The 26,262-nt window shown below is 40.0% G+C and overlaps 1 protein-coding gene across 1 annotated transcript in view; it reads left to right on the top strand.

Moving 5' to 3' along the window:
* The window catches only part of KALRN (kalirin RhoGEF kinase), a 367,102-nt gene that overhangs the window by 320,349 nt on the left and 20,491 nt on the right, over window positions 1-26,262 (top strand). Inside the window, exons 12-16 of the mRNA XM_088652331.1 lie at window positions 974-1,143; window positions 6,313-6,487; window positions 9,733-9,928; window positions 11,646-11,812; window positions 24,348-24,467. Of these exons, the coding sequence (XP_088508457.1) occupies window positions 974-1,143; window positions 6,313-6,487; window positions 9,733-9,928; window positions 11,646-11,812; window positions 24,348-24,467 (828 nt within the window). The remainder of the gene's footprint in view (window positions 1-973; window positions 1,144-6,312; window positions 6,488-9,732; window positions 9,929-11,645; window positions 11,813-24,347; window positions 24,468-26,262) is intronic.

Below are 26,262 nucleotides of genomic sequence, written 5' to 3'. Positions count from 1 at the left end.
AAGAATGTTACAGACTCTTTAGGACAGCAATTTCCAAATGGTTTTTTGATTGCCACACTGGCCACAGTAGATTTTGGGGAAGTGCATTACAGAAGACTAAGGGGCAAATGGTGCTATATGCATACGTATATGTGGCATGAAGTCCTGAAGGTTGTTGTTGTTGTTGTTTTTTAAAGCAGAGAGGTAATGAGGGAAAAGGTTGCCCCTGCCCATTGCACCCCAATGCTCTTGCCAAACTCTGCAGGAACTTGGGCGCTCCTCCAAGTTCTGCTGTGGTGGGGTGGGCACAGCACTGTCTGAGGCAGGTGCTTCACCCCTCAGCATAGGCAGGCCAGCTCTGATTGAAGGAGTAATATTCTCTTTCGTAGGTTGATACTGTAATGTGTATCACATTCAGGTAAGATATGTTAATGAGACATATATTCCATTCGTAAAGTAGGAGGAGTGAATTTATTATTTTATGGTGTCAATATTTAGAAGATTGATCATAAGCTAAGCTTCTGCACAAAGGAAACAGAAAATAGCTGAAAGTTAACCACAAAGATTTTGGAGTCTGCTTTTCTTAATTACACCTTAATATTCCATACATTTCAGAATATGATATGCTTATATGAATCTAGTATTCATCCAGGTTGATGGGGTATTATAACATTTTAACATTTTGATTATCTTCTTAATAAAAAGGCAGTAAATTACAGCACATTCCATATGTGCTCATAGTGTGCGTTCATTTTAATATGAGATTTCAGATTACTTCATCTAATACGTTAGTTGTTCAATACATGTAATTTTCAGTGTCCTTTAGCATCTGACATGGTGTGCTTTGTAGTACTCTGATTAATACTCTTTGAGCTGGCTTTAGAGGATTAAAGGGTTAAAACTCAATCTCTTCCTTTTTCTCCCCCCACTTCCCTCCCGCTTTTCCTCCCCCCACTCCATGTCTTTCCATTTGTGTTCCTTTCCTCCTTTACAGCTGTGGACATGGATGGAAGACCTGCAGAAGGAGCTCTTGGAAGATGTTTGTGCTGACTCAGTGGATGCTGTTCAAGAACTCATTAAGCAGTTCCAGCAGCAGCAAACAGCTACCCTCGATGCAACCCTCAATGTAATCAAAGAAGGTGAAGATCTAATCCAGCAACTCAGGTAAGTTCATCACACTGCATCAGAGGCACAATGAACAGAGGCAGGGTAACTTAGAATTTAATGTGAGAATTAATCACTGCCCTGCTACAATTCAGAATATTTTATTTTATTGAAACTGCAATGAATGATTTGTAGAGACAGGTAAAAATAGTCTTAAATCACTTTGAGCCACTGTGTGTAATGGATGAGAAGAACTGTAGATAAGGTGAAGTGAGTGTGATTAAATGGTTACTGTATAAATATTTTTGAAGTAGATATTTACAGAATATTGTTAAACTGTTATGAGGTGAGACCTGGTGATTTATTTGCTTACGCCTGCTAGGCAGTGTCTGGCAGCTACTGAGCAAAATGCGTAGATTCAAATAACACTGAATGCAATATTTTACTTCCTGCTGGAATTTTGTGTCTTAGCAGGATCTGTGATTGCATGTGGAGCATTTGTATCGTCACATAGTGCCTGCTACTGGCAACAGTGTGTCTGCTGTTATCATCATGGTTGTGTGTTTTGCCCCATGGGGTGTTTTGATGGATGAATTTTAGTTTTGATGGATGTTTTAGTTTATATCTGTCTGGTTGGTCTGATTTTTTTGTTTTAATTTCTTTTTGTTGGTTTAAGTAGTACATTGCCCCGAGAACCCCAGCTATAGCATCACCAGCTATAGAGAACCTAGAGAACTCAGGTTAAGAGGTGATGAACGAATGAAAATAATAAAATAAACAATAAATTATGGTGTGACTCAGCCTGTATTCAGACAGTACTTGTTTTCATTTTCATGACATTTCCTTTCCTGATAATTTATGTGTTTTATGTGACGTTTCATACAATGTAAAAGCCACCAAGCAGAATCTAGTGGAAGTTTAGTGCTAATTTTCATGATAATTGTTTCCAGAAAAAATTCCATTTGCAACCCTGTTAACCTGGAGAACGAGAGGAGTGTTTGTACTGTAATTTTCCTGTGGTTTTCATACATCGTGCCACTGCCATTCATGTGATTAAATGTGGGTATTCTAGCATATAGTGCTTTCTCACCATTTTCATGGCTGAGTCATGGGGGCACAGAAGTGCACGTGTGCATAAAGGGTGACAGTATGATTAATGGTGTCCACTTTTGCACCACAGCTTGCCCACTGTTGTGAATTAAACTTAGCATAACTTCTACCAAGTGTCATGCAAGTCAACCCTTATTCAATTTTAATTAACACGGTGCAGTAGCAGAGGCACTCTCCAGCAATCACCCTCCTCCAATTCAATTTACTTTTTTTGCTTCCTGAGAACTGGATCCACCTTTCCTCATGAGGAGTATATAGTCATCTGACTGGCCAAAGACTCCTTGTTATATCCCTGTCTCTACAAGGCAGGAAAATTATAATATTTCTGTAATGGCCAAGTACTTGAATTAATTAACATATAATGTCCAGCTCGCTTTAATGAGATCACATTTTGTGCCAGAGCCAATATCTTTCAGACATTCTTTTTCATATAACTGGGACCTGGTCAATTACCTCTCAGGCTGTTCAATGCTCTTCTTCAGTTCACTGTTCCATGTCACTGATTTCCAAGAGTGCTCCAAACTCATGTATCCTTACAGGAGGAGCACTTCTTCAGCCTTAGATGAAAACTACCCTTGCCTCCTTGCCCATCTCACTGCTTCTCAGCCATATTTGCTATTTTTCTCTTTTGGAGTAGTCAAGACCTTGTGGGAAGCACAAAACTGTGTCATCCCAAAAGGAAACTCCCCCACCTTACTTTTCAACTTTATTGGGGCAGGTTTCTATGAATCCAGGGTGGAATTGGATCCAGCCAGGATAAGCCTCAGCTGAAGGTTAGTTGGACCATCCGAGCAGTAAGCAGAGACAGATTAATCTGTCTCTGATTAACTGCCTGAAATACCATTGTGTCCCAGATGTGCACTGTGTCTCTGTACTGGGAGCTGTTTCTGTTCTCTCCTTTTGGGGACAGGTATTTATTGTGTTTCCACCCTCCTTGATTCCCCCCCTCTACTTTTCATATTTGTCAGATCTTGTTTACCTATATCAGCCTTCACCAACCTGATGACCTCCAGATGTTTTGGACTGCAGCTCCCCTCCGCACAGCTGTGCTGGCTGGGGCTGATGAAAGCTGTAGCCCAGAACCAGGTTGGCAAAGGCTATCACAAGATCTGTAATGTTGCTATTTGCATGTGAACTTTCCCCCTTCCTGGTGTTTTTGGCATACCCACTACATTTCTGAATACCCACCCTAAATTTCCATATAAGGAAATTCTCTGCCCTTTAGACTCTCTGTCACTATCTCTTTACTAGCAGCTAAGCTTATAGCTAAGCAGTGTTCTCAAAGCTGCGAACATGAGTTTGACCAAGCTATGGGAGGCAGTGGAAGACAGGAGTGCCTGGCGTGCTCTGGTCCATGGGGTCACAAAGAATCAGACACGACTAAGTGACTAAACAACAACAACAAGCTTATCGTCCAGGCAGTGTGGGTTTGTGTGGCCTCATGCTGAATCAATCACCTTGATCCTTCTGTGTTGCTGAATACTGGTGAACCATGTCGCAAAGCCATTTTACTTTCTACCTGCCATTTTGTGCAAATAACCCCCCCCCCAAAAAAAAATTTGGATTGCTATTTACTGTACTGTAATTAGTTTTTCTAATTTCCCCCAAATAAGCAAAACAACATTGGTATTTGCAGAGTAATTGTGTCCATTGCAACAACATCTGTGGAGAGTAATTGTCCATAGCAAAGGTGCCCAGTGTGATAGATATATGTCATCATGTGTGCATGATATGAGTTCACATGTATGTATAGATGCTTGAGTTTTTTCCTTCTGTTTTGTTCTATTTTAATATCACTGCTGCTATTTAACTTTTTTTACTGGTTGCAGAAATCTATAAATATTTAATAAATGAATTAAATTGAAAGGGGGGGTTAGTTTCTCACTTTTGATATTGCAATCAGTGGACAGGAGAACACTAATGACTGTCAGCACCACCCCAAATTTCCCTTGAAGGTGGGCAAAGAAGAACTATCTTTTCACAAATCATGTAACCCTGCCACTAAAAATAGCTGAAATACACTTTTTCAGCTTGCAACTGGGACCCCCACAAAATATGGCACATTTGCTTTGATCTAATGTGATAAATTGGGACGCGGGTGGCACTGTAGGTTAAACCACTGAGCTTGCTGATCAGAAGGTCGGTGTTCGAACCCCTGCAACGGGGTGCGCTCCCATTGTTCAGTCCCAGCTCCTGCCAACCTAGCAGTTCGAAAGCACGTCAAAGTGCAAGTAGATAAATAGGTACCACTACAGCGGGAAGGTAAACGGCATTTCCGTGTGCTGCTCTGGTTCGCCAGAAGCGGCTTTGTCATGCTGGCCACATGACCTGGAAGCTGTACACTGGCTCCCTCGGCCAATAACGCGAGATGAGCGCTGCAACCTCAGAGTCGGTCACAACTGGACCTAATGATCAGGGGTCCCTTTACCTTTACCTAATGTGGTATGGCATTTGCCCTTAGCATTGATCAGCTGGTCAGAAATCATGCCATTGGCCCTTGATCCATGCATTATTGAAACATGGTTAAAACAAAAACAAAAAAACTACTTTAAATTTGCTCTCACATTCCTACCACTAAGGTATAAATTGGTTCTATTGGTCCTAAGTGTCCTGTTCTGCTGGGCCTACAGGCTCACAGTGGAAGTGGTAACAAATACCAGAACCTCTTGCAATCCAGGGTAAAGCAAGACAAAGCAAGACCTTGGGCAGCTCCCGCTGGTTCCTGCTGAGTTTAGGAAGATGTCTCAGCATATTTTTTCCTGAAACCCTAAAAATACTGGCAGAACTTAATATTCCAGGGGTACAACTCCCCCAGGGGAGCTGTTTACAGTATTTAATGGGCCTACAGCATGTTCTGCAATTGCATGCTCCTGCATGGTGGTAAGAGTAGGAGAGGCTGTGGGGGGGGATCATCCTCTGACTCTGAGAATAATGGAAGAGCTATGTCTTCAGGCCAAGGAAGTGAAGAATTGAGTGCTGAGGGATCCTCCTCAAGTCAGAGTCTTCCTTTGGGCAAAACTGGGATCCTGAGGCAAGGGACATAACACTAGGAAGTAGAACCCAGGACAATATCATGCAAATAAGAGTTCTGAGTGTCCATGGGTCCCATCAAATTCTATAGAGCAAAGTGAGAGAGATGCAATTAGCAATACTTTGCAGAAAGAAGAACAACCTACTTTGCTCCATACAAAATTAACATCAGCAGGGGCAGACTTGGCCTGCTCGCCAAACTCCATTAGTGCTCCTTAGTGGTACTGCTACAAGCAGTTGTAACAAAATAGATGGTGCTATGCTTCTCCCCTCCCCTCAGATGAATACAAATTTAGTGGTGGAAAGTAATCTCACACACACAAATCTCTTTGCCTATATATATATATATATGAACTTTTTTTGGGTGTGTGTGTGTTGAGGAGTTCATAACGAAACCTGATACCATAGGATAAGTACATATCTTCTTATTCTGATGGGGATTTTCTTTAAAAAAATAGTTTTGTTTATCATAGTATTTTAAAAATGGCAATGTTTGTTGAAGTCATAATTTAATTCACTCTACTTTGAGATATATTTTGAAATTATTCAGGTTTTGTTGTTGCTTTGAGCTCCTTGTTGTGACCACATGATAAAGTTTCAGGTTTTTTTTAAAAAAAGTAGGAAATAATGAGAAATATCAAGTCCCTGCATATTAATATACAGTTTATTCTGATGCAATCTAAAAATAGGCAGATACTTGAATGAATTCAGCAAATAGTGTTGTGCGCAGCATGCTAGTAGAAGCAGTATTGGTGGGAGAATTGGGCTCACTTGAAATAAAATCAAGGACGATTACTAGTCAGAGTCTTCAAGAAACTTTATGCACCATTCACTCCCTTTTCCTTTCTCTCCAACTCCTTGTTGGTGCACAGAGGTCATAATGTCACCAGATATGAAAGGATGCATACAATCACTGTGTAATGCAGGCATTCTGTAATGCAGCCATTCAGCAACTGAATGAGGTGAATCCTGGATAAAACTTCCCCCAACCTTTTCAAGCTATTTTTAGAACTGAGAATGTTTAATGTTCTTTATTATTACCTTTTTCAACACTGCATTTTTAACCATTTATCTTTGACTTTACCACAGGGATTCAGCGGTCTCTAACAATAAAACGCCGCACAATAGTTCCATCAGCCACATTGAATCTGTCCTCCAGCAGCTTGATGAAGCCCAAGTACAGATGGAAGAGCTCTTTCATGAGAGAAAGATTAAGCTAGACATTTTCCTTCAGCTCCGAATTTTTGAACAGTACACCATTGAGGTAAGGGTTGCGCTGAATACTCTGAATGGGAAGAGCCTTTGGGGAAAATTGGGGTGGGAAGAGATGGACGATCAGTTTTTGTTTGTTTTATGATAATGTTTTAAAGTCATTTCCTAGCCTTATATGCATTTATTCAATGTGACCAGAATGTATACTCTGTAGTTTAGAATAGACAGCTGAAGTAGATGAGTGGAGATGGACGCTCTTTCAGGAGGCCATTACCTAACCTTAGTGCCACAACAGAAACCTCCCTTGTGCCCACCTGTTATCTGTATCATGGTGAAAGGGCACAGAGCAGGACCTCCAATACTGACCTCAACATTCATGGGGACAGCTATGGATACAAATCAAAACAGAAAGTTGACCTTCAGAGTAATACTGAAAATTACTAGACCTCAAGTAGGGAAAATAACCTCAGAAATAAAGGAAAGAACCCAAACCGAATATATATATATATATATATATATATATATATATATATATATATATATATATATATATATATATGGGGCCTAGTTTTGGCAGTTTGCACTTTGCACTTTAAGAGGGAATTTGTATGTTCATGTGACAGGACTATATTAACAAATATTATTGGCAGGGAAGAATAACATGTGCAGGAAAATATTTTTATTAGTATTCTGAAATTGTTTATCCTTGAAATTACTGAAATAAGCCCCATGGAATCAGGACCCGGAGGGAGCAGGACTACTCCATTCACTTCCCTGCTACGGAAATACTCTTCATGAATCTCAGCATGAATCTTAGAGCAGCTGTTCTTCATACAATTAATTTAACCCAACATTTGAACTGTGAAGCATTTAAGGAAGTTTTTTTTTATAAAAAATCATTTATCATTGCCATTAAAGAATGATTTGATTTCAATAGGAACAGAATTTGAGTGGGCACAAGGGTGCTATGTTTCATGCTGGCTGTACTGTATTCAATCAGGATGCATGTGTGTACTCTGCCTTGTCTGTGTCAGGAGAGACATTTAAAAAAGGAAGGAAGAAAAAGAAGGCTTTTATGGCAATAGTACTGTCAGTAACACGCCTCCTGCAAGAGCCTGAATTCTTTTTCCTGCAACTCAAGCCGTTTCTCCGTTATTACTATTACTCGTATTTATTTATTAAATTTGCATACCGCCCTCCATTCAAACATCAAAGGACAGTTCACAACATAAAAATGAGAACATAAAAAACAAGAACAGAAACAAACGGGGGGGGGGCGGTATGGAAGATCTGTAAAAGCAACCTTCTGAAATCCCATCTCTGTAATTTCTGTACCAGGTTTAGTGATGCTGATTGAAAGCAGCACTCACGCATTTACTTTCTACTGTTATACTGACTTGGATTTCCAAGAACTGTAAATTGTCAATGCTCACATGACATGGCAAGTCGAACTATGGCTTACTGGGACAGAAATAATGTGTGGGCTCCTGGAGAGGAGTTTGCAGCTGCTTTGTTGTTCCCTAGGCTTGGCATGCTATGGTCCATGGGATCACGAAGAGTCTGACACGACTAAATGACTAAACAACAACAAGGCTTTTTTTTACTATTGCACTTCACTGTCGTGACCCTCACTACCAGATGAAGAACTTGAACTCCCAGCTCACTTTCTTCCAAAGACTTTAATGCTTAAATCAGAGGAGTACATAAGCGAGGCAGTGTTCCATGGTGCAGTAGATGTGCACGAGGATTAGCTCAAACAAGCCGTGTGCCCCCTGCATGTTTCTTTTGAAGGATGGGTGGGCACATCATTAAGTGCAACAAACTGCAGGAGTCTTGAGGCTGGAGAAGCAAAGAGACACTCCTCCAGGTGGATTCAGCTTGCAAGTTCTGTTTATGCTTGCACTCAGCATCTGATTTACCCTCAGTAGCTTCCTTCTCTGAAGGAACCTCATCACTGATAGGAGGAGGTGCCACAACAGAAGGGATCTGACTAGGGGTGCCCAGTGGCTTTGGAGCAGAACACTTCTCTGCTAATCTGCCTGGACTCTCCCCTGGATCTTACTCTCTATCCTCCACATTACCAGCTCCTTCTGGATTCTGGCACTTTGTGGGGTCCTCTTCTCGCTAATACCTTCCTCAGGGCTGTCCAGCTCTCCGAGCTTCTCCCATTCTTCCTCAGGATCAGACCACCATGACACATCTGTAGGGCTCATGTCATGGGCTGAGATATGTCCTTAGTGTGTTGTCTGTACCTGGACTCGCGTTGAAGCTCTTTCCCTACTAACCACAAACAACAGCCAATAACAAACCTTGGCTACAACACATGGTTAGAGGAGTGAATTTGTTGTTGCTGCATATTGTTGTTGCTTCCTCCATTCGTCATCACTTCCCTTCCCCAACTTACCTTTCCCTTTTACCCCAAGCAACTGTGTACAATAACCCTAGAAACTCCACCAGTGCTCACTAATCAGATACCACTATCCACATGGTGAGAACCAATGAATTCATAAAACAAGAATAGGCCTGGGTTAGCCAACGTGGTTCCCTCTAGATTTTGCTGGACTCCAACTCCCATCAGCCCCAGCCAGCATGGCTAATGATCAGGAATAATGGGAGGTAGTCCGACAACAGTTGGGGAGGACACCATACTGGCTACCCCAGTGATGTCTCCACTTCATCAGCCCCATTTATTACTTTAGAAATATTTATAAACCACTTAATTAAAGAGCTCCCTAAGCAGTGCACATAGGCTGTAATCCTATGTCCACTTACGTGAAGGTAAGCTTCTCGCAAAATAAAATTATCCTAAGGAAGATCAGTTTATCTTTTCTGTGAATGGATTTGAGACCTCCGGGGATAGGGTGGTATCTAAATTCAAATAATAATAATAATAATAATAATAATAATAATAATAATAATATTTATTCTCATATGCAGCTAAATTGTAATGATTTTGTGATGTTTGAAAATACCCAAATTGGGCAATTTCTTCAATTACCCACAACTTCCAGTCCAAAGTGATCTTACCTCTAAGATTCTGGTATAATAAACATAACATCGTTTTGCTTTATGCAATATCATAAACATTATATATCTTTATTTTATGCACTTCTGTAAAACATTTCTTACTTCCAAACACCATTGTATCTTATATAATAACCAGTTAAATCTGCTGGGCTGTGAAATATAGACTGTAATTACAGAAAAGAACAAAGCAGTTTTAGATTATTTTTCTCAGTAACCATGTTTTTGATGGCTTATAATGCTTATTCTGTATTGCTTCCTTTTACTTTGAAGGTAACAGCTGAGTTAGATGCCTGGAATGAGGACTTGCTAAGGCAAATGAATGATTTCAATACTGAGGACCTGACCCTGGCAGAGCAGCGCCTGCAGAGACACACAGAGCGGAAGCTGGCTATGAACAACATGACCTTTGAGGTCATCCAGCAAGGGCAAGATTTGCATCAGTACATCATGGAAGTCCAAGCTTCGGGTAAGTGGCATACATTTATTTTTACTTTCCAGTTTTATACCTTAAGGCTCATGTTAGCATGCTTTCACATCTACAAGAGGTATTCTTGAGGAAATAAAACAACCAAGAGAAATTAAGTGAAGCCTAATTAAGTGAAGCCTAGAAGATGTTTCTACTCTTCCGTACCTGCCCTGTTTCCATGGGATTTGTGCTTGGGAGTAATACAGAGAGCTTAATGCAGTTTATGCTTCAGCCCAGTTAGTTAATTCTAAACTAACTAACAGCCCAGTTAGTTACACAATGGAGGTAAGGGAATGTTCCTGCTTATCTAGGGGATAATTTTTCACTTACAACTTCTCCAGCTAATTAAAGTGCTAGCAGAGGCAATATGAAACATAGCCATCTTGGGAGATATGGTCTTGAAACCTGCGGTATTGAAAACTGCATGGAAGTGAAAATCGCTAGTTAGTTTCTGGGCCCAAACAAAATGACATCTTCATTACTAAATAAGATAGAATGGCTCTTGAACTTCACATTCAGGGCATAGTAATCTATCCACCCCTTTGGGAGGAAGGTTCTTTTTAAATGCTAGATACAGCACACATTTGTTATAATTAGCCTGCATATGGTGTTGTGTCCTCAGGACTTTTCCTGCATTTATTATGCTTGACTTCGCTACATGTCTTTGATCTGGCTGCATTCACAATTTTCAATCACACACACGGCTGGTGTATTTCTGATTGTGATAACTCATCAGTGGCAATCAGTAAAGGGCCTAGGATATCAAAGGGCAGCTGGCTCCCCTGTGATGAATGATTTTGCCTTTCTGTCTTGCCACATGTCAAACAGTTTTAAGCCACTTATACGATGACAAAACTGGGAATTCTTAAAATGCTGGTATTAACAGAACTACTTTTTATGTTGCTTTGAATGTATTGTCTTAGGTAAAATACACAGGGAAATTTTAACTGGGTTTGAATGCAGAACCTTTCTATATACTATGCTTTTCAATTTATGGTCCTTTACTTGGAGTCTGGATACTAAGAAAACTTTTGGGAGCATATGGTGGGCAGAGTGTACCTCATCTTGACTGCAAACCAAGACTCTTGTCGTTAGCATTGAACAAAGCCACACATAAATGGTCACATTGAACCCACGAGCCTGAGTTCAGAACATAAAAAAGGTTTATTTTTCTTTGGCTCTGTCTCTTTCTTTTCTGCAATGTGGTGTGTAATCTTCTCTTATAATGTGCCAGAATCAAAAGGATATTTACTGTGAATTTCAGTAAGTCTGTACTCTCTCTTTCTCATAAAATCAGTGGTGTATAAGAGACAGAAAGAGCTTTTTTCTTCACCTTAATTTGAAAAAGTAACCAGTATTCTTTAGTTAAACATTGCATCCCTGAAAGGCTGAGAGAGATTACTTACTGCAAACCTGTTGCTTCAGACGGCCATGGGGAAGAGAAGCTGCAGCTGGAAGAATAACATTTTGGTAGCTACACAACACATTTCCTATACAGACACCCGCTGCAGATATGTTAGATTTGAGCAACTAGCAAACTGATTTCTTGGTGCTTCACAAGGCATCTGTAAATGTGAATGGGTTTATCTACAATAAATTACCAACAGAAAAGTTCAGGTGGTTGTTACAAGTCACAGCACTTTTCCAGGCTATCACCTTTTCCCTTTTGTTAGGAGCAGGTCCACGGTTCCATCTTAGGAATTTTTTTTCATTACAGGCATTGAATTGATCTGTGAAAAAGATATTGATCTAGCAACCCAAGTGCAAGAACTGCTGGAATTTCTTCATGAGAAGCAACATGAGCTGGAACTCAGTGCTGATCAGACGCACAAGCGGCTGGAGCAGTGCCTTCAGCTCCGACACTTGCAGGCAGAGGTCAAGCAGGTCAGAGCTTTTCACCATTGTCATTAGTCTGTTTTTGTGTTGGGTTAAATGTTTCTGCAAGACATGCTGAGCTGCGACATATTGAAAGTGTTAAACTCCCTGGGTGGTATTTAGCTTAGTTTTTTTCTCAAAAACAACTTGAATTAGCAGCTTCCACATATATTTTATTTGAAAAAACCTTTGTTGCTCATTCTATAGGATCTCCACTAGAAAATAATATCCAGATCTGCAGATGTTGCATGCATAGTTACGTTTCTGATGTAAGCATGGACTTTGATATCTACTACAGAGGCTGAGATCATGGAAAAGTTTAGTTTTCAAAAGCAGGTTTCTAGACCTCTTTTTGTGTAGGACAAATTAAATTGTGCAGTAGACAGTACCACGGGTAACAGCTCAAGTACCCAAAGAATCTTGAATTGGATCAGGGCATTGGTATTTTGTGTTGCTCATGGTCCTCTTCTGTCCAGCTTTCCATCATTCAACAGCTTGATATGGGTGACAGGCCTGACTGAAAGCCCTTCATGCTTGGAAAATTAAGTCTAAAGCTCCTCAATCCATCTAACTGCTTTTGTAAACCAACCTTCAATTTATCACTGTGGACAATGGCATTTGAGCCCTTCCCTTCAGCTTTACATACTTTCTTCCTAACTGACATTCTGATAAGAAATATTTGGTGATGGACTTCTGGTGCTGTCACCATGGTGAACTGCAGATCCCACAACAGCGGACACCAGCTGTGCAGTTTATTAAGGATAATCTGGGAGTAATATTCCTTGCAAGCTTTTGTGGATCGTCCAATAACTGCCTCTCGCTCTGATGGAATGTGGGGGCAGGGACACAGATTGCATAGTACTGCACGTATTGGAAACCCCCCAACGTGGTCACCATGAGCAGAGGTACTTCTGTTTCTTTTAAGATGGATCTGAATTTGGACTTAAGAAACAGATGTGCTCTGGATGAAGGAGAATTGTAACCTGCTAAATGAATCAGCCACTGAGTGCCAAGGTTTTGATCTGGAGAGGACTCTTGTCGTGATTGGGTTGCTACATAAGTGACGGGGAAGCCTTTGTTTTCTACTTACATTATATTTGCTTTGCTATGATTTGGCAAGCCTTCACTGAAGAATTAATTAATTAATTAATTACTAATGGAATAAAATTACTAATGGATTACAACTATATATGGAATACAAGAGGGATTCAACAAAACTATAATGTTCTTTATGGAGTACTGGAAAGAATAGACTGTGTGAAATACTGTGATGATTTGTGACATTGCCTACTAGAGAGGGCTCTAACTCTGATTCATTACATTTTTGGTGAGACATCAGTTCGTTAGTAAATTGGAAAGGACTAAAGAAGATAAATGCTGGAAATAAACTAGGAGTCACGGCCGGACGCTGGAATACTTTCAGTTTTAGAAAGGCAAAATGGAACCTATGGCGTACTGAGAATTAATTCCTCGAGGGAGGGGCAATTTTGAAGAGGATAGATTGATTACAACATGAAGGAAAAGAAGAATGTAAACAAATACTTCACACAGAAAACTACAAGAAATAAATTCCCTTTGCAAGTTAATGGATATAGATTTGCTAAATATGAACAAAAGTCATCATACCAGTGGCTGTTAAAATAAAGGATCAAGATCAGAATTGTTGTATTTGGACTAATTAAGAGAATTGGCACAGGGCAAAGGAATAACATCAACTCCTGATAGCCGGAAGACGGGAATCAAAAAATGCTGAATTCGGAACTGATTAATTGGCTCTTTTGATTGTATTTTGATTTGTTATGATTTGGTATTGTATTAATGTGGCCTCCTTTGGATTGTTATTAATGAAAAATTGATAAAAATTATTTATAAAAAAAGAAATATTTGGGAGTACTTAGTATGGACACTTTCAAGATGGAGAAGCATGTTTTCTACTGCTCTGGAGGGTAGGACCCAAACCAATGAATTCAAGTTACAAGAAAGGAGATTCCAACTAAACATCAGGAACAACTTTCTGAAGTAAAGTGTTGTTCATCAGTGTAACAGACTCCCACGAGAGGTGGATTCTCCTACATTGGAAGTTTTTAAGCAGAGGTTGGATAGTCATTTGCCATGTATGATTTAGTTGAGATTCCTGCATCGCAGGGGGTTGGACTAGATGACCCTTGGGGTCCCTTCCAATTCTACAATTCTATGATTCTATAGTGCACTTTTCTGAGAAATCATTTCATTGTTTTTGAAGCATACATATTGTTTGGTTGAGATGCATTGTTCTGTTCTGCCCAGTAGGATATGTTCTCTTCTTATTACAAGCAAAGTTGTCCTAGTGGAACAAGTATTCAGAAAGTACTTTCAGCGAGGTAAAGTACTGAACACAGTTGCTGTGAAACTGCAAATATTCATACAAATGTTAATACAAATGTTAATACAGTAACCCATAGCGTTATCTGATACACAGATATGGAACATTTTGTTACTGTTAAAAAACACCACGTTGAGCACTAAACACATGTTACTGCTGAGTGGGGAGCTGGAAAAAGGCAGATATTGTGTGTGTGTGTGTGTGTGTGTGTGTGTGTGTGTGTGTGTGTGTGTGTGTGTTTGAAGAAGGTTTCTTTCATTGCTTAGCAAACATAACCAGAAAAATGTCTAGAGTTTGTTTCTGGAAATAGAACAGCACTATCCATATGACAGAATGGATTTTATTTTGTCACATGCTGCCTTGAGTGCCTCCTATTAAAGCAAAAAAGTAGTATATAAATGTGTTTTAAATTAATAATAAAATAAATGTATATGTGTGGCTGCTTGTGTGGGCCAATGGATAATCAGCCTACTGGCAGCTAAGAGGAGACTGGGAAGCAGAGGAATAGAAACATTTTCTCTCCTTGTAACATATTGACAACTAACAGCCTTTTTTTTGTAACACTGAAGTTATATGATTAGCGTAATACAATCACCTGTTGAAAACAATGTTTTCACATTTAAAACTATGCTGAGGTTTCCAGACTGTCTTCAGGGGCAGCTCCACGTGGAAGACATTACGGTGGTCATAAGACTCTTGGGAAAAATCTATGGCACTTGTTTATATCTGTAACTCATTCTGAACCTTTCACTTTCTGATTTTAATTCTTATTCTTGCTTGGAAAACTCTCTATATACCAATATATATTATCTGCCTTAAAATATTGCCTCAAAATTTCCTTTTAAATGAATTATTGTTTTTAAAGATGCAGATGAGTCATGCTATTTCCATAGTCTGCTCCAACCATCTACAAACTTCTGCAGAGTAATCTAAAGCCCAAACAAAGTGTGCATTGATTTAGGAGTGAACTTTCAAACTGTTTCAAAAGAGATGTTAACAGCTGTGGTTCATTAAAGTTTCTTTAGAGTTTCTTTAACATTATTGGGAAGCCTTTCTCACTCCAATGCTTTACAGTAAGCCCATGGTGAAAACACATTTTATTTGTTCAGGTGACTACTTTAAAAGTCAATTGATTATTAACCTGTGAATTATTACAGCTATAGCTTTTCCTGGAAAGAGCTGGGTTTAAATATATCACTGCCCTGTCATAAAGCAGCTGGATTTGGCTTCCTGAGGGATGAGTCATAATCAAAATCACTTAGTGAAATTGGAATTTATATTGATTTTGGCCTGTTGTTAGTTTCTAGTCCAGATCCAAATGGGTTTCCCTTTCACTTTAGAGCATCTAAGACGATGGATGGTCTCAAATCCATTACCAAATTGCCCTTGCTCTTAGGATTAGAGGAAGAGTGGGCTGCCACCAACCAATACCTGGTGCTTACTCAACTCAACTTTTGCTGATACAGTAGAAAGTCTGGAGAGCTCAAGAATGCCTACATATGGTTGCATTTTAACATAATGGTGCCTGGAAATATCTGAAATTGTTTTTTCTTCCCTCTTTCATTAGGAAAGTTTTCTGTTTTCAACAGTGCATGCCATTGGCTTGGATGTTAAGGCAATGAGTAATTGAAACTTGGAGTAATTGGATATAAAGGATGTGTAATAATAATAATAATAATAATAATAATAATAATAATAATAATTTATTTATACCCCACCCATCTGGCTGGGTTTCCCCAGCCACTCTGGGTGGCTTCCAACAAAATATTAAAAATACAATAGTCTATTAAACATTAAAAGCTTCCCTAAACAGGGCTGCCTTCAGATGTCTTCTAAAAGTCTGGTAGTTGTTTTTCTCTTTGACATCTGGTGGGGTGGCATTCCACAGGGTGGTTGCCACTACCGAGAAGGCCCTCTGCCTGGTTCCCCGCAACTTGGCTTCTCGCAGCGAGGGAACTGCCAGAAGGCCCTCAGCACTGGACCTCAGTGTCCGGGCAGAATGATGGGGGTGGAGACACGCCTTCAGGTATACTGGACCAAGGCTATTTAGGGCTTTAAAGGTCAGCACCAACACTTTGAATTGTGCTCGGAAACGTACTGGGAGGCAATGTAGGTCTTTCAAGACCGGTGTTAGGTGGTCTCAGTGGCTGCTCCCAGTCACCAGTCTAGCTGCTGCATTCTGGATTAGTTGTAGTTTCCGGGTCACCTTCAAAGGTAGCCCCACATAGGGCACATTGCAGTAGTCCAAGCGAGAGATAACTGGAGCATGCACCACTCTGGCAAGACAGTCTGCAGGCAGGTAGGGTCTCAGCCAGCGTACCTGATGGAGCTGATAAACAGCTGCCTTGGACACAGAATTGACCTGTGCCTCCATGGACAGCTGTGAGTCCAAAATGACTCCCAGGCTGCGCACCTGGTCCTTCAGGGGCACAGTTACCCCATTCAGGATCAGGGAGTCCTCCACACCTGCCCACCTCCTGTCCCCCCAAAACAGTACTTCTGTCTTGTCAGGATTCAACCTCAATCTATTAGCTGCCATCCATCCTCCAACCGCCTCCAGACACTCACACAGGACCTTCACCGCCTTCACTGGTTCTGATTTGAAAGAGAGGTAGAGCTGGGTATCATCTGCATACTGATGAATACCCAGCCCAACCCCCCTGATGATCTCTCCCAGCAGCTGCATGTAGATGTTGAAAAGCATGGGGGAGAGGACAGAACCCTGAGGCACCCCACAAGTGAGAGCCCAGGGGTCTGAACACCCCTCCCCCCCCACTTACTGAACGCGGCCCAGGAGGAAATGTTTACACATCACTTGGGAAGACAGGTGAACTAATATCAGTGTATTGAAAGAAGCAAAGATCACCAGTGCTGACGTAATGATTCTTCAACATCAACTTTGTTGGACTGGTCATGTTGTGCAGATGCCTGATGGTCGTCTTCAACTACTCTATTCCGAACTTAAAAATGGAAAGCGTAATGCTGGTGGTCAACAAAAGAGGTTTAAAGACTGTCTCAAGGCAAATCTTAAAAAAATGTAGTATAAACACTGACAACTGGGAAACACTGGCCTGCGAGCATTCCAGTTGGAGAACAGCCTTTATCAAAGGTGTCATGGGCTTTGAAGACACTTGAACTCAGGACGCAAGGGAGAAACGTGCAAAGAGGAAGGCACACTTGGCAAATCCACACCATGATCGGAACCCAGCCGCCCGGAAACCAATGTCCCCACTGTGGAAGGACGTGTGAATCCAGAATTGGCCTCCACAGTCACTTACAGACTCATTGTTAAAACTGTGTTTATGGAAGACAATCTTACTCTGCTACAAGTGATCGCCAAAGAAAAAGATGTTTATCACATAGTTTTCTCAAGAGTGTAAACTTCTTCTTGCACAAATTGCTATAACGGATGGTCAAATCCATATCAGGACCTTGGCATATCAGATCCCTTTGCTGTCCACCATGGTCTCAGTCTGAATGAGGAGTCCCACATCTGCAATAGCCTTTGGGGGGGGGAGGGTATTCAATTTGTCTCAGTCAGAATGACCCCCCTATATAAATTGTAGGTGTGGGGCAAGCAGGGCTTATACAGATCAAGACTACAGTGAGGGAAACAAAGAGTTGAAGGGTTTGATCATACTCCCCACACTGGCAATTTATGAAAGCAAAAGCTTTAACTCAGGGGCAAAGTATGTCATAAACATCATGTGTAGTTTGGCCCTTAGATCGGTGCAGAGAAAGTCAGAATTAAAACCAGTTATTGCAGCAAAAGCAATTACAATTCTTGAAAACTTTCTTATATTGAAATGGTTCCGTCTACAGGAGCTGACTTGACTCTGAGCATTCCACAGCGTTATTCTGCTTTTTCATCAAAAAGAAAATTATTTAATGCTTTTCTATGGGTCTTCAGGCTCCACTTAAATCCTGAGATATTTAATGTCTCCAAAAACTGATAAAATCTTCAATTTGGATGAAATGTCTGCTTAAAGGTTACTGCCTTTGTTAGTTTGTCTGTGCATTTAGAGATAATAGGCATATCTGTTACTTCATTGAAAGTGGTGATCAGAGAAGTGTCCGGGGAATGCATTAATCCATATACATAGTTTCTTGTTGAATGCATGTTAACACCATAGGAGCCTGTGCCAGCTAACAAGCATTTTGTGTAATGCATATTACATACATATTATTTATACATATAAATGCTAATTTCCAGCCACACCCCAAGAACAAAATTTATGAGGTTAATGCTAAAGGGGCTTTTGAACTCATTGCTTTGTTACCTATTATTTGTGGTGTATTTAAGGATGAGTTTACAAATAAATTTTGGTTTCTCTTAGGTTCTTATTTTTCCAATCATATGTTCAGTTAGCAATATTTTTAAAAGTCTGAATGCAAATTCATAACATTTCTGTGCATTTTTCTCCTAATATAAACATTTTTGTTTATATTGGTGCTGCACCATATTATTAATGCTTATTATTATATGTATACCACTTATATGCCAAAATGGCTTCTAGTAAATTAATACATAATTAAAATACACAATAATATTAAATCATCCTTAAAGTATACAATAAAACAAGCAATTAAAAAGCATGACACACTTAAATTAAAACAGTTAAAAGGCAGCAGAATGCCAACACTGATGGGGCTTCTCATATTTCAGCAGGGAGGGTTAACAGGCAGGCAAATAAGACACACTCCACCCAGTTCACCCTTTTCGATCTCAGTGATGCAAGCTAGTTTTGTTCCCTCATCCATTGATGGGTAAGGTCTTACAGTAACCTGGTCTTACTGACCTGGTGTTGCATAACAGCCTGGAGGATGCTGTTAGCCTGCACAAAACTATATCCAGCTGCAAGTGCATGGCTTTTTATTAAGGAGTACGCAGTGTTATTTGTTATAAGGCAGTATATAAATACTGTAAATGAATAAATAAAGTACCCAGGCTGGGGGAGTTACACAGGTCATTTTCTAGGTACTCTGTCCAATGGAGGACAAACACCTCACTTCCCTTAACAAAGAAAAGGTACACTGCGGCACATGTACTTAGAAGCACTGAACCCGAATTTTCAAACTCTGGATGAGGGAATGAAAATGTCTCCAACACTTATATCATATTTAAAGGTTAAATCTGCTAAACTTGGCCTCCTTAGTTGTACTAACATTTGTAACCTTGAGGGAGGATTCAACCCCTGCCTCAGCAAATAGATGAGAGAGATTTGGGTTGATGTGCCTCATTTCCTTGGTCACCCCTAATGCTGGGATGTCTTTGCACAATTGTCCCTATTCTTACTGTGTTTATGGCAATTAAGCTAATGCCTGGATTTTCATGGGAGATTCCCAGAGAGAATGGGAAAAGGTATGGTACTAGATGGATACACAAAGCTATAGGAAAGAGGTTAATCCCTATTCCTTCGTTTTTCAGCAAACCCTTAGGAGATTACTGTAACATTTCCTAATTGTAGTAGCTTAAATGCTCTACCCTATGATGATGCTGATGATCAGCACAATCACTATTATCCCTGAATCCTCCAGACAAATTTCATTTACGAGGAGCTTTGCAAAGGAGGACATGTATTAAGTTTCCAAGATGATGTAAAGAGTAATTAATGTCTCTAGAAAATGTGGATGAGTAACTGCAAATTCCTTTATCCTATTTGCTTAAAGGCTCATCAGAACATAAAGGAGTTGCTGTAGCAGAACATATATCTCATTCTGGCCACTAGTGGCATTTGTCCCACAACTAACAGCACAATCCTATGCTTGGGAGAAGTTAGCCCTGCTGACTTCAGTGGGACTTATTCCTGGTACACGTATGTAGTGTCACAGCCTGAGTCATGTGAAACCATTCTTGGCTTCAGTTTTCATCCCCTGGAGGTGGTTCTCTTCCTGTTGTTGGCATCCATCTGTCTCGGGAGGAGTGTTCCTTTGAGGGTGAAGACAAACTATTGGAAGCTTGCAGCGCCTGCTGTGGCTGTAGAAACTGATGCAGGAGAGAGATGTTTTGTTGCAGAGGGGCAGATGAAGGCACCTGGTTTTGCTGTTGCACCATGGTGTTTACTAGGTTGGGTGAAATAATGGCACTTTTGTGTTAAGGTAGCCATACAGCCAAACTATCATTTGACATACATCTCAAAATCCATCACTTGTAATATAAAAGGCCTAGAATTGTCTATGAATGCATTGGCCCAAAACAGTTTGCAGTATGAAGAAAGTCAAATTGTCACAGTAGATCATCGTCTATTTCAGTTTGCTCTCATGAAATGACACCCCATTTCTTCTCAGGCTATGTAAAATATGCAATTCCTGACACAAGTGCAAATTTATCTAGCAAGTGAAGAATGATAGTGTATGACTCCCCACAGTTTTGATGCATCAGACTTACATCCCAACTGTATAGGGCAGGTGTCAGGGGGACTCCCTACAGGGAGCCTCCCCCCGTCATCCTGACCAGCTGCATTAAAGATAAAGTTGTATCTGTTTGTGAAATGTGTCCCCTAGGGTGATGACTTTTTTACAACCTCATTTCCCTGTATCATAATTTGATGAGCTTTCATTAAAGATTAGATAAAATCTTACTTTCAAAGAGATTTGATTTTTTTAAAAACTCACGCACAAAATGAATTTAAAAAAATTATTTATCAGTTTTTTGACTATTTTTGAAGTCACTGTAAGCAGATATAAAATTGAACCCAAACTTTAGAGTCACATATATACAACATTATATAGGGTCATCAAACACACAAGGAAGCTTTTTTTAGCTGCAGTAACAGTATAGATGCCGCTAGAGGACGATGTTTTGCTACCTCTCCTGTAGGTTCTTTTCCCAGCATGCCCGGCAGGGTCTGCTGGCTGAGTTTTGAGGTCTCAAAAAGGGGCTTTTACCTTGCGCAGGTGTGACATTTGTAAACCCTATGTTGCTAAGAACACTCCCCATTGTGGAATGTGGTGTTGTGTTGTGTCCAAATTTGATGCGAAATATATATAGAATTGTTAATACAATTTTATGAAATGGCAAAATGGCATACCAAAAAATTAAAAACGGTTTGTGCGTAACCTTTTTTAAATATTTCAATGGAATATACCTCATTTTAGTCATTAATATGCAAAAGTTCATCCATTTGTGCTACAGGAAAGAATTTTAGAGGAAACAAATGAAAAAGTCACCACCCTAGACTGTCTAGCGATTTCAACACAGACCAAAGCCAAACATTTGTGGCATTACGAAACTATTGTCCCTTTTGGGAGCATACCAGACCATCATTAGGAGAAGCCACTTTATGCTCTTTCAGTTACATATTTTCAACTAAAATCTCTCCTGATTGTACTTACACAAATCACTGTTAAACTCACTTCCTTTTTTTAACCTTCACCTTGCATGGGTGGGTCTCTCCACACAGTATGTTTCCCAATAGTTAATTCAATTCTACAGTCCTCATTAAACGTTTATTCTAGACTCGCACTAATCCAGTTACAGGTAGGTAGCCGTGTTGGTCTGACGCAGTCAAAACAAAATAAAAAAATCCTTCCAGTAGCACCTTAGAGACCAACTAAGTTTGAAATAGGTATGAGCTTTCGTGTGCATGCACACTTCTTCAGATACTTCTTCAGTCTCTAAGGTGCTATTGGAAGGATTTTTTAAAATTTTGTTCTCACTAATCCAGACCATCTGCTTGTAGGGATCAGTTTAATGGCTATGTAAAAAGACATGTTTTTTTAAAAAAGGTTATCAGTGTAAACAAATCAATTAATACTGTAGGCAGATGATCCGGCACTGGTGGCCTTTATTCCTTAAGCCGTGGGTTATAAACTTATCCCAGACTGCATTTAGTGACTTCAGATTGATTCTCAGAGCTGGCCCTGATTTTGGTGACTGAAGGTGATCCGGGATCATTTATATTGTAATCCTGTTCACTGTGTTATTTACAGTTCTTGTCTGTTTAAGTCAGTAACAAGCCAGACAGTTAGAAGCTGGTGATGCAGAAAAGATATTGATCACCAAGTAGCTGGCAATTAGACACAGAGTTTAATATTCTTGGTATTGATTAGTTGTGCTTAACCGTAGGCTCTCATAGTAACAAAACTGCAATAGCAGTGCTGGTGGTGAGCTAGAGAGAAGCTACATTAATGCCCCCCACCAAAACAACACCAACAACAAAAAAACAACCTAATGGAGTTGCTTTGGAACTCTGAAGCTGTTTGAAATACTTATAAAACTTTTTAGCTAACTTGAATCATTTAATACTCCATGTATTCCTCAACCATTTGGAATAAGTTGTTCTCTGGTGTTATATATCTCCCCACCCTTTCATTTTTTAAGAACACCCCCCCCCCAATTCCATACATTCCTGTATGCACAAAACAAACCCACTACAAAGTACTGCACAGGTCAGTTGGACCTCAAAAACAGATTCTTTCCTTAGGGTTAAATTCTGTCCCAAGCTGGCTTTATCTTTACATAGACGTTTTAAACAATTTCATAATGCAAATTTTCAATAGTTGTTTCTAATTTATCATAGATATTTCAAGGTGGTGGGAATTTCTCGAGGTATCTTTTTGTAGGAGTAAATTAGACATTAGCTATTTGGATACATGGGACCCCTTCTGTTATTTCAGTAACTCACCTGGTTCAGTAACTCACCTGGCATTTTGGTGGTTTTCTGATTTGTTTTCTCCTTGTTTTCTCTGTGAGCCTCGTCTTTCACCTATGCATCTCTCTTATTTTCTTTACAGGGCTTTCTTTACAGAGGTATTTAAGTTAATGTTGTGAGGCCTAATGTACCCCAATAGCTTTTGGGGTTTTTTTGTTACTTTTTGTGGGATGTGATACCAATTAAATCAAATTTGGCGTTAAACAGGATGGTGGGGTAGAGGTGGTGATGGATTTCAAGACCCCACTTGCAGAATCTGCAGTCAGCGCTTCCATGCAAACAGGCATAATTGAAACATATGGACTAGTTACTTCTTTTCGTTTCTAATGACAACTGATTTCTTTACTCTGAGGATGGTAAATTGTGGTGATGAGAGCAATATATGATGTCCTGGGGAGTGGGGTAGTTCCATGAATCTCAGCTGGGAAGGGGAATGCAGTAGGGCTGGTAGTGAGAATATTGAACAGAAGCCATTGGATTTCAAAGCCATGTACCGGTAGCTAATGAACACTTTTGATCATGAAATAAAGATAGGCTGTTTCTGTTTGTGAAACGGATGAATCTGTTTATGTATAGACAAAAGAAAAAAGAAAAAGAAACCCAGAATTTTGAAAATAATGCAGCACTGTTTCCAACTATTGTAGTAACTGTTCTAGCAGATACTGGAAAATATATCTAGAAGTGTAAATATTCAGCATGGGAACTTACGTTCAGAATTAAGTTGCATTCTTACCCATTAAGCAATGGATGACATCTGGCAAGTGAGCCACGTGTGGTGCCTGAAGCTATTATGTGACCCAGGGGCTCTTATTAAAATCTGAAGAATCTCATTTTCAATTAAAATCATAAAGTAAGTTTCTAGGCCTCAGAGGTACAAAGATGTACATTTAAGATGTAGTGCCAAAATGCTAAACAGCTGGCATCAAAGAAGCAAATAAAAGATACCTGTTTATTGATTTTCAATTCTCATGGTTCCTTCATCCATATATTAACATTTTCTAAAAGCCAAGTAGGACCTTACATATTTTAAAGTAACAGTTTAAGACTTCATGAATAGCAGAGAAAGTAGTGCAGGAATATTTCTTAAAATAGAATGCCAAAACCAACTCAGGGCAGCTTCTATGATCTTTTGGTGAGATTTGGCCCATCTCAGGGGAGAAAAATTGTCCGTAGGTAAACTGTATACTGTATGCTGCATATGCACAAATATTGAGTTTCCATAAGCAAAAAGAATATTTTTAGTGAAAGAAGACATGAATGAGTTGTCTAAAGTGTGTGTGTGTGTGTGTGTTGAGTGCACCACAGGAGCTACTGTAAATACATGCTTGTCAATAAATGGCTTGTGACCATTTGTCCTCCTTGGACTGGGTGTGCTTAGGACTCCTCTTTCAACTCAAGTAACTTAGAACATGCTATGTGAAGCATACTGGTGAAGAGGAACACATCTGAGGTACAGAGCCTTTTGGCTTAACTATGCTAATCAGAGGTTGTTATTCAATGTGTCTTTTCTTTCTTTCTTTTCTGGCAGGTCCTTGGCTGGATCCGGAATGGAGAATCAATGCTCAATGCCAGCCTTGTCAATGCAAGTTCACTGTCAGAAGCTGAGCAGCTCCAGAGAGAGCACGAGCAGTTCCAGCTGGCCATAGAGGTAACCATAATAGGCATGTTCGGATTTCCCTTTCCGCAAAGATGAGGCCACCTCCTTGGGCAGAAATTTAATGGTGATAAAAGTGCAAGGGAACAAGAACGAGATGCTATTTAACAGTGGGAGGAGACTACAATTGTAACAGATACTATGAATAGCTAAGCTTTCCTGTTACTTGACAAAAAATCACAATACATAAAGAAGCTGCTCATTTCCCATACCACCTTTGTAATTCCTTGCAAATGGTTCAGCCAAAATATAAACTTAACCCCCCCCCAAAAAGGCAAATACTCATGGAAGTGAACTTAAAGATTGGAGCATTGGGTTTCTTTTAAGCCTTTACAAAACTTGAATAGCACCTCTATCTCCCTCTGCATTGGGTGTTTTTAGGTTTTGATAGGCAATACTGCTGATAGAAACCTCTTATAGGCTTGTTTTGTTGGTAGGAGAGGAATTGGTTTAAAGGCGCATTTTAAACAGGCCTGTCAAAGCATCAATCTGATTTGTTGCAACAGAACAAAAGTTCAGAGGTTAAATAGGCACTGACTGGAATGAATATGTGAGGCCAAAGAAGTATGCAGTGAGCATAAATTGTGTCATTATTTAGTTCAGCAACACTGAAGGTCCACAGGTTCCTTGCCCTTGGCTTGAAGACTGGGACAGATAGTCAAAGGCAGGAGAGCAGTATGTACCCTGCTCTATTAGTCACTTGGAAACAATTGCCATTTATTTATTATGTTTATATCCTGCCTTTTAAGGAATTCAAGGCAGCATACATAGTTCTCCATGCTCCTCCATTTATCCTCATAGTAACCCTGTAATGTAGGCAAGGCCAAGAGATTTCTCTGCGTTAGGTAACCCCTGTTACTTAGAAGTTTGGAGTCGTCCACTCCAGCATTTGCTCATGGATGTAGTCAGAGGTACTAGAAGTGAGTGTTCACTTTAGTGGTTGTAATAACATGGCACCATGATGGGGTGGTGGTGGGGTGGTTCTTTTTTTAATTCCCATCTGCAAAATGCAATATCAAGTTAAAGCCTTCATTGGCTGGAATAGTCATCCAGGATGGGGTTTGTAAAGTCTGTTTTCTCTCACATTAGTAACAGTCACATATGCACATGAATAGCTCAACAGGGGTGGGTCCAAAGCGACTTTTCATATGTGAAAATACCGTAAATTAAAAACAAACAAACCAAGAAATTGTATTCCCCCCTCTTCTGATTAATTTGAAATAAATTATCATTGTCTTGGTATATGGCCATTGTTGATGTCCTTGGAACTTCCCATAGCAGGAATAAATAAGTCACTTTTCTGTAGAGGTATTGATCATCTCTTAATGAGCATCTGACAAGGCTTTATATTAACCTGCCATATTGGCAGACCCCGAAGGGGAGTGAAGCCTTTTAACATCCAGTGGAGGAGGTTACCATTCAGCTGCATCTTGGCAGCCTTAACCAGGCACCTCTGTGGAGCAGAATACACATTTCCTGTTAGCACAGCTTTCCACACTTCAGAGATGCTTGTACTTGTTATTAACTAAGAGGCCCACAGTGAGACATGGGTTCTCATGCTGCCAATGGGAGAAAATAATTTTGTTCAGAGATGGGAATAGCAGATTAAATATTGATGGTGTTTAAAATCTCAGCATGTAACTAGTATCCAGAAAAGCATACAGTGAGACAGGGAAGGTCTCACTGTTGGTGGGGTTTCCTTTGCAAATTCTTTGACATCTTTTTTAAAAAACAAGCATTCTCATTATCATCTGAGCAGCCACCCCCAAATATTGGTATATGGGCATTT

The sequence above is a fragment of the Zootoca vivipara genome, chromosome 1 (assembly GCF_965207765.1).
Source record: "Zootoca vivipara chromosome 1, rZooViv2.hap1.1, whole genome shotgun sequence".
In the NCBI taxonomy this organism is placed as follows: domain Eukaryota; kingdom Metazoa; phylum Chordata; class Lepidosauria; order Squamata; family Lacertidae; genus Zootoca; species Zootoca vivipara.
This window is presented reverse-complemented; position numbering and strand designations above follow the sequence as displayed.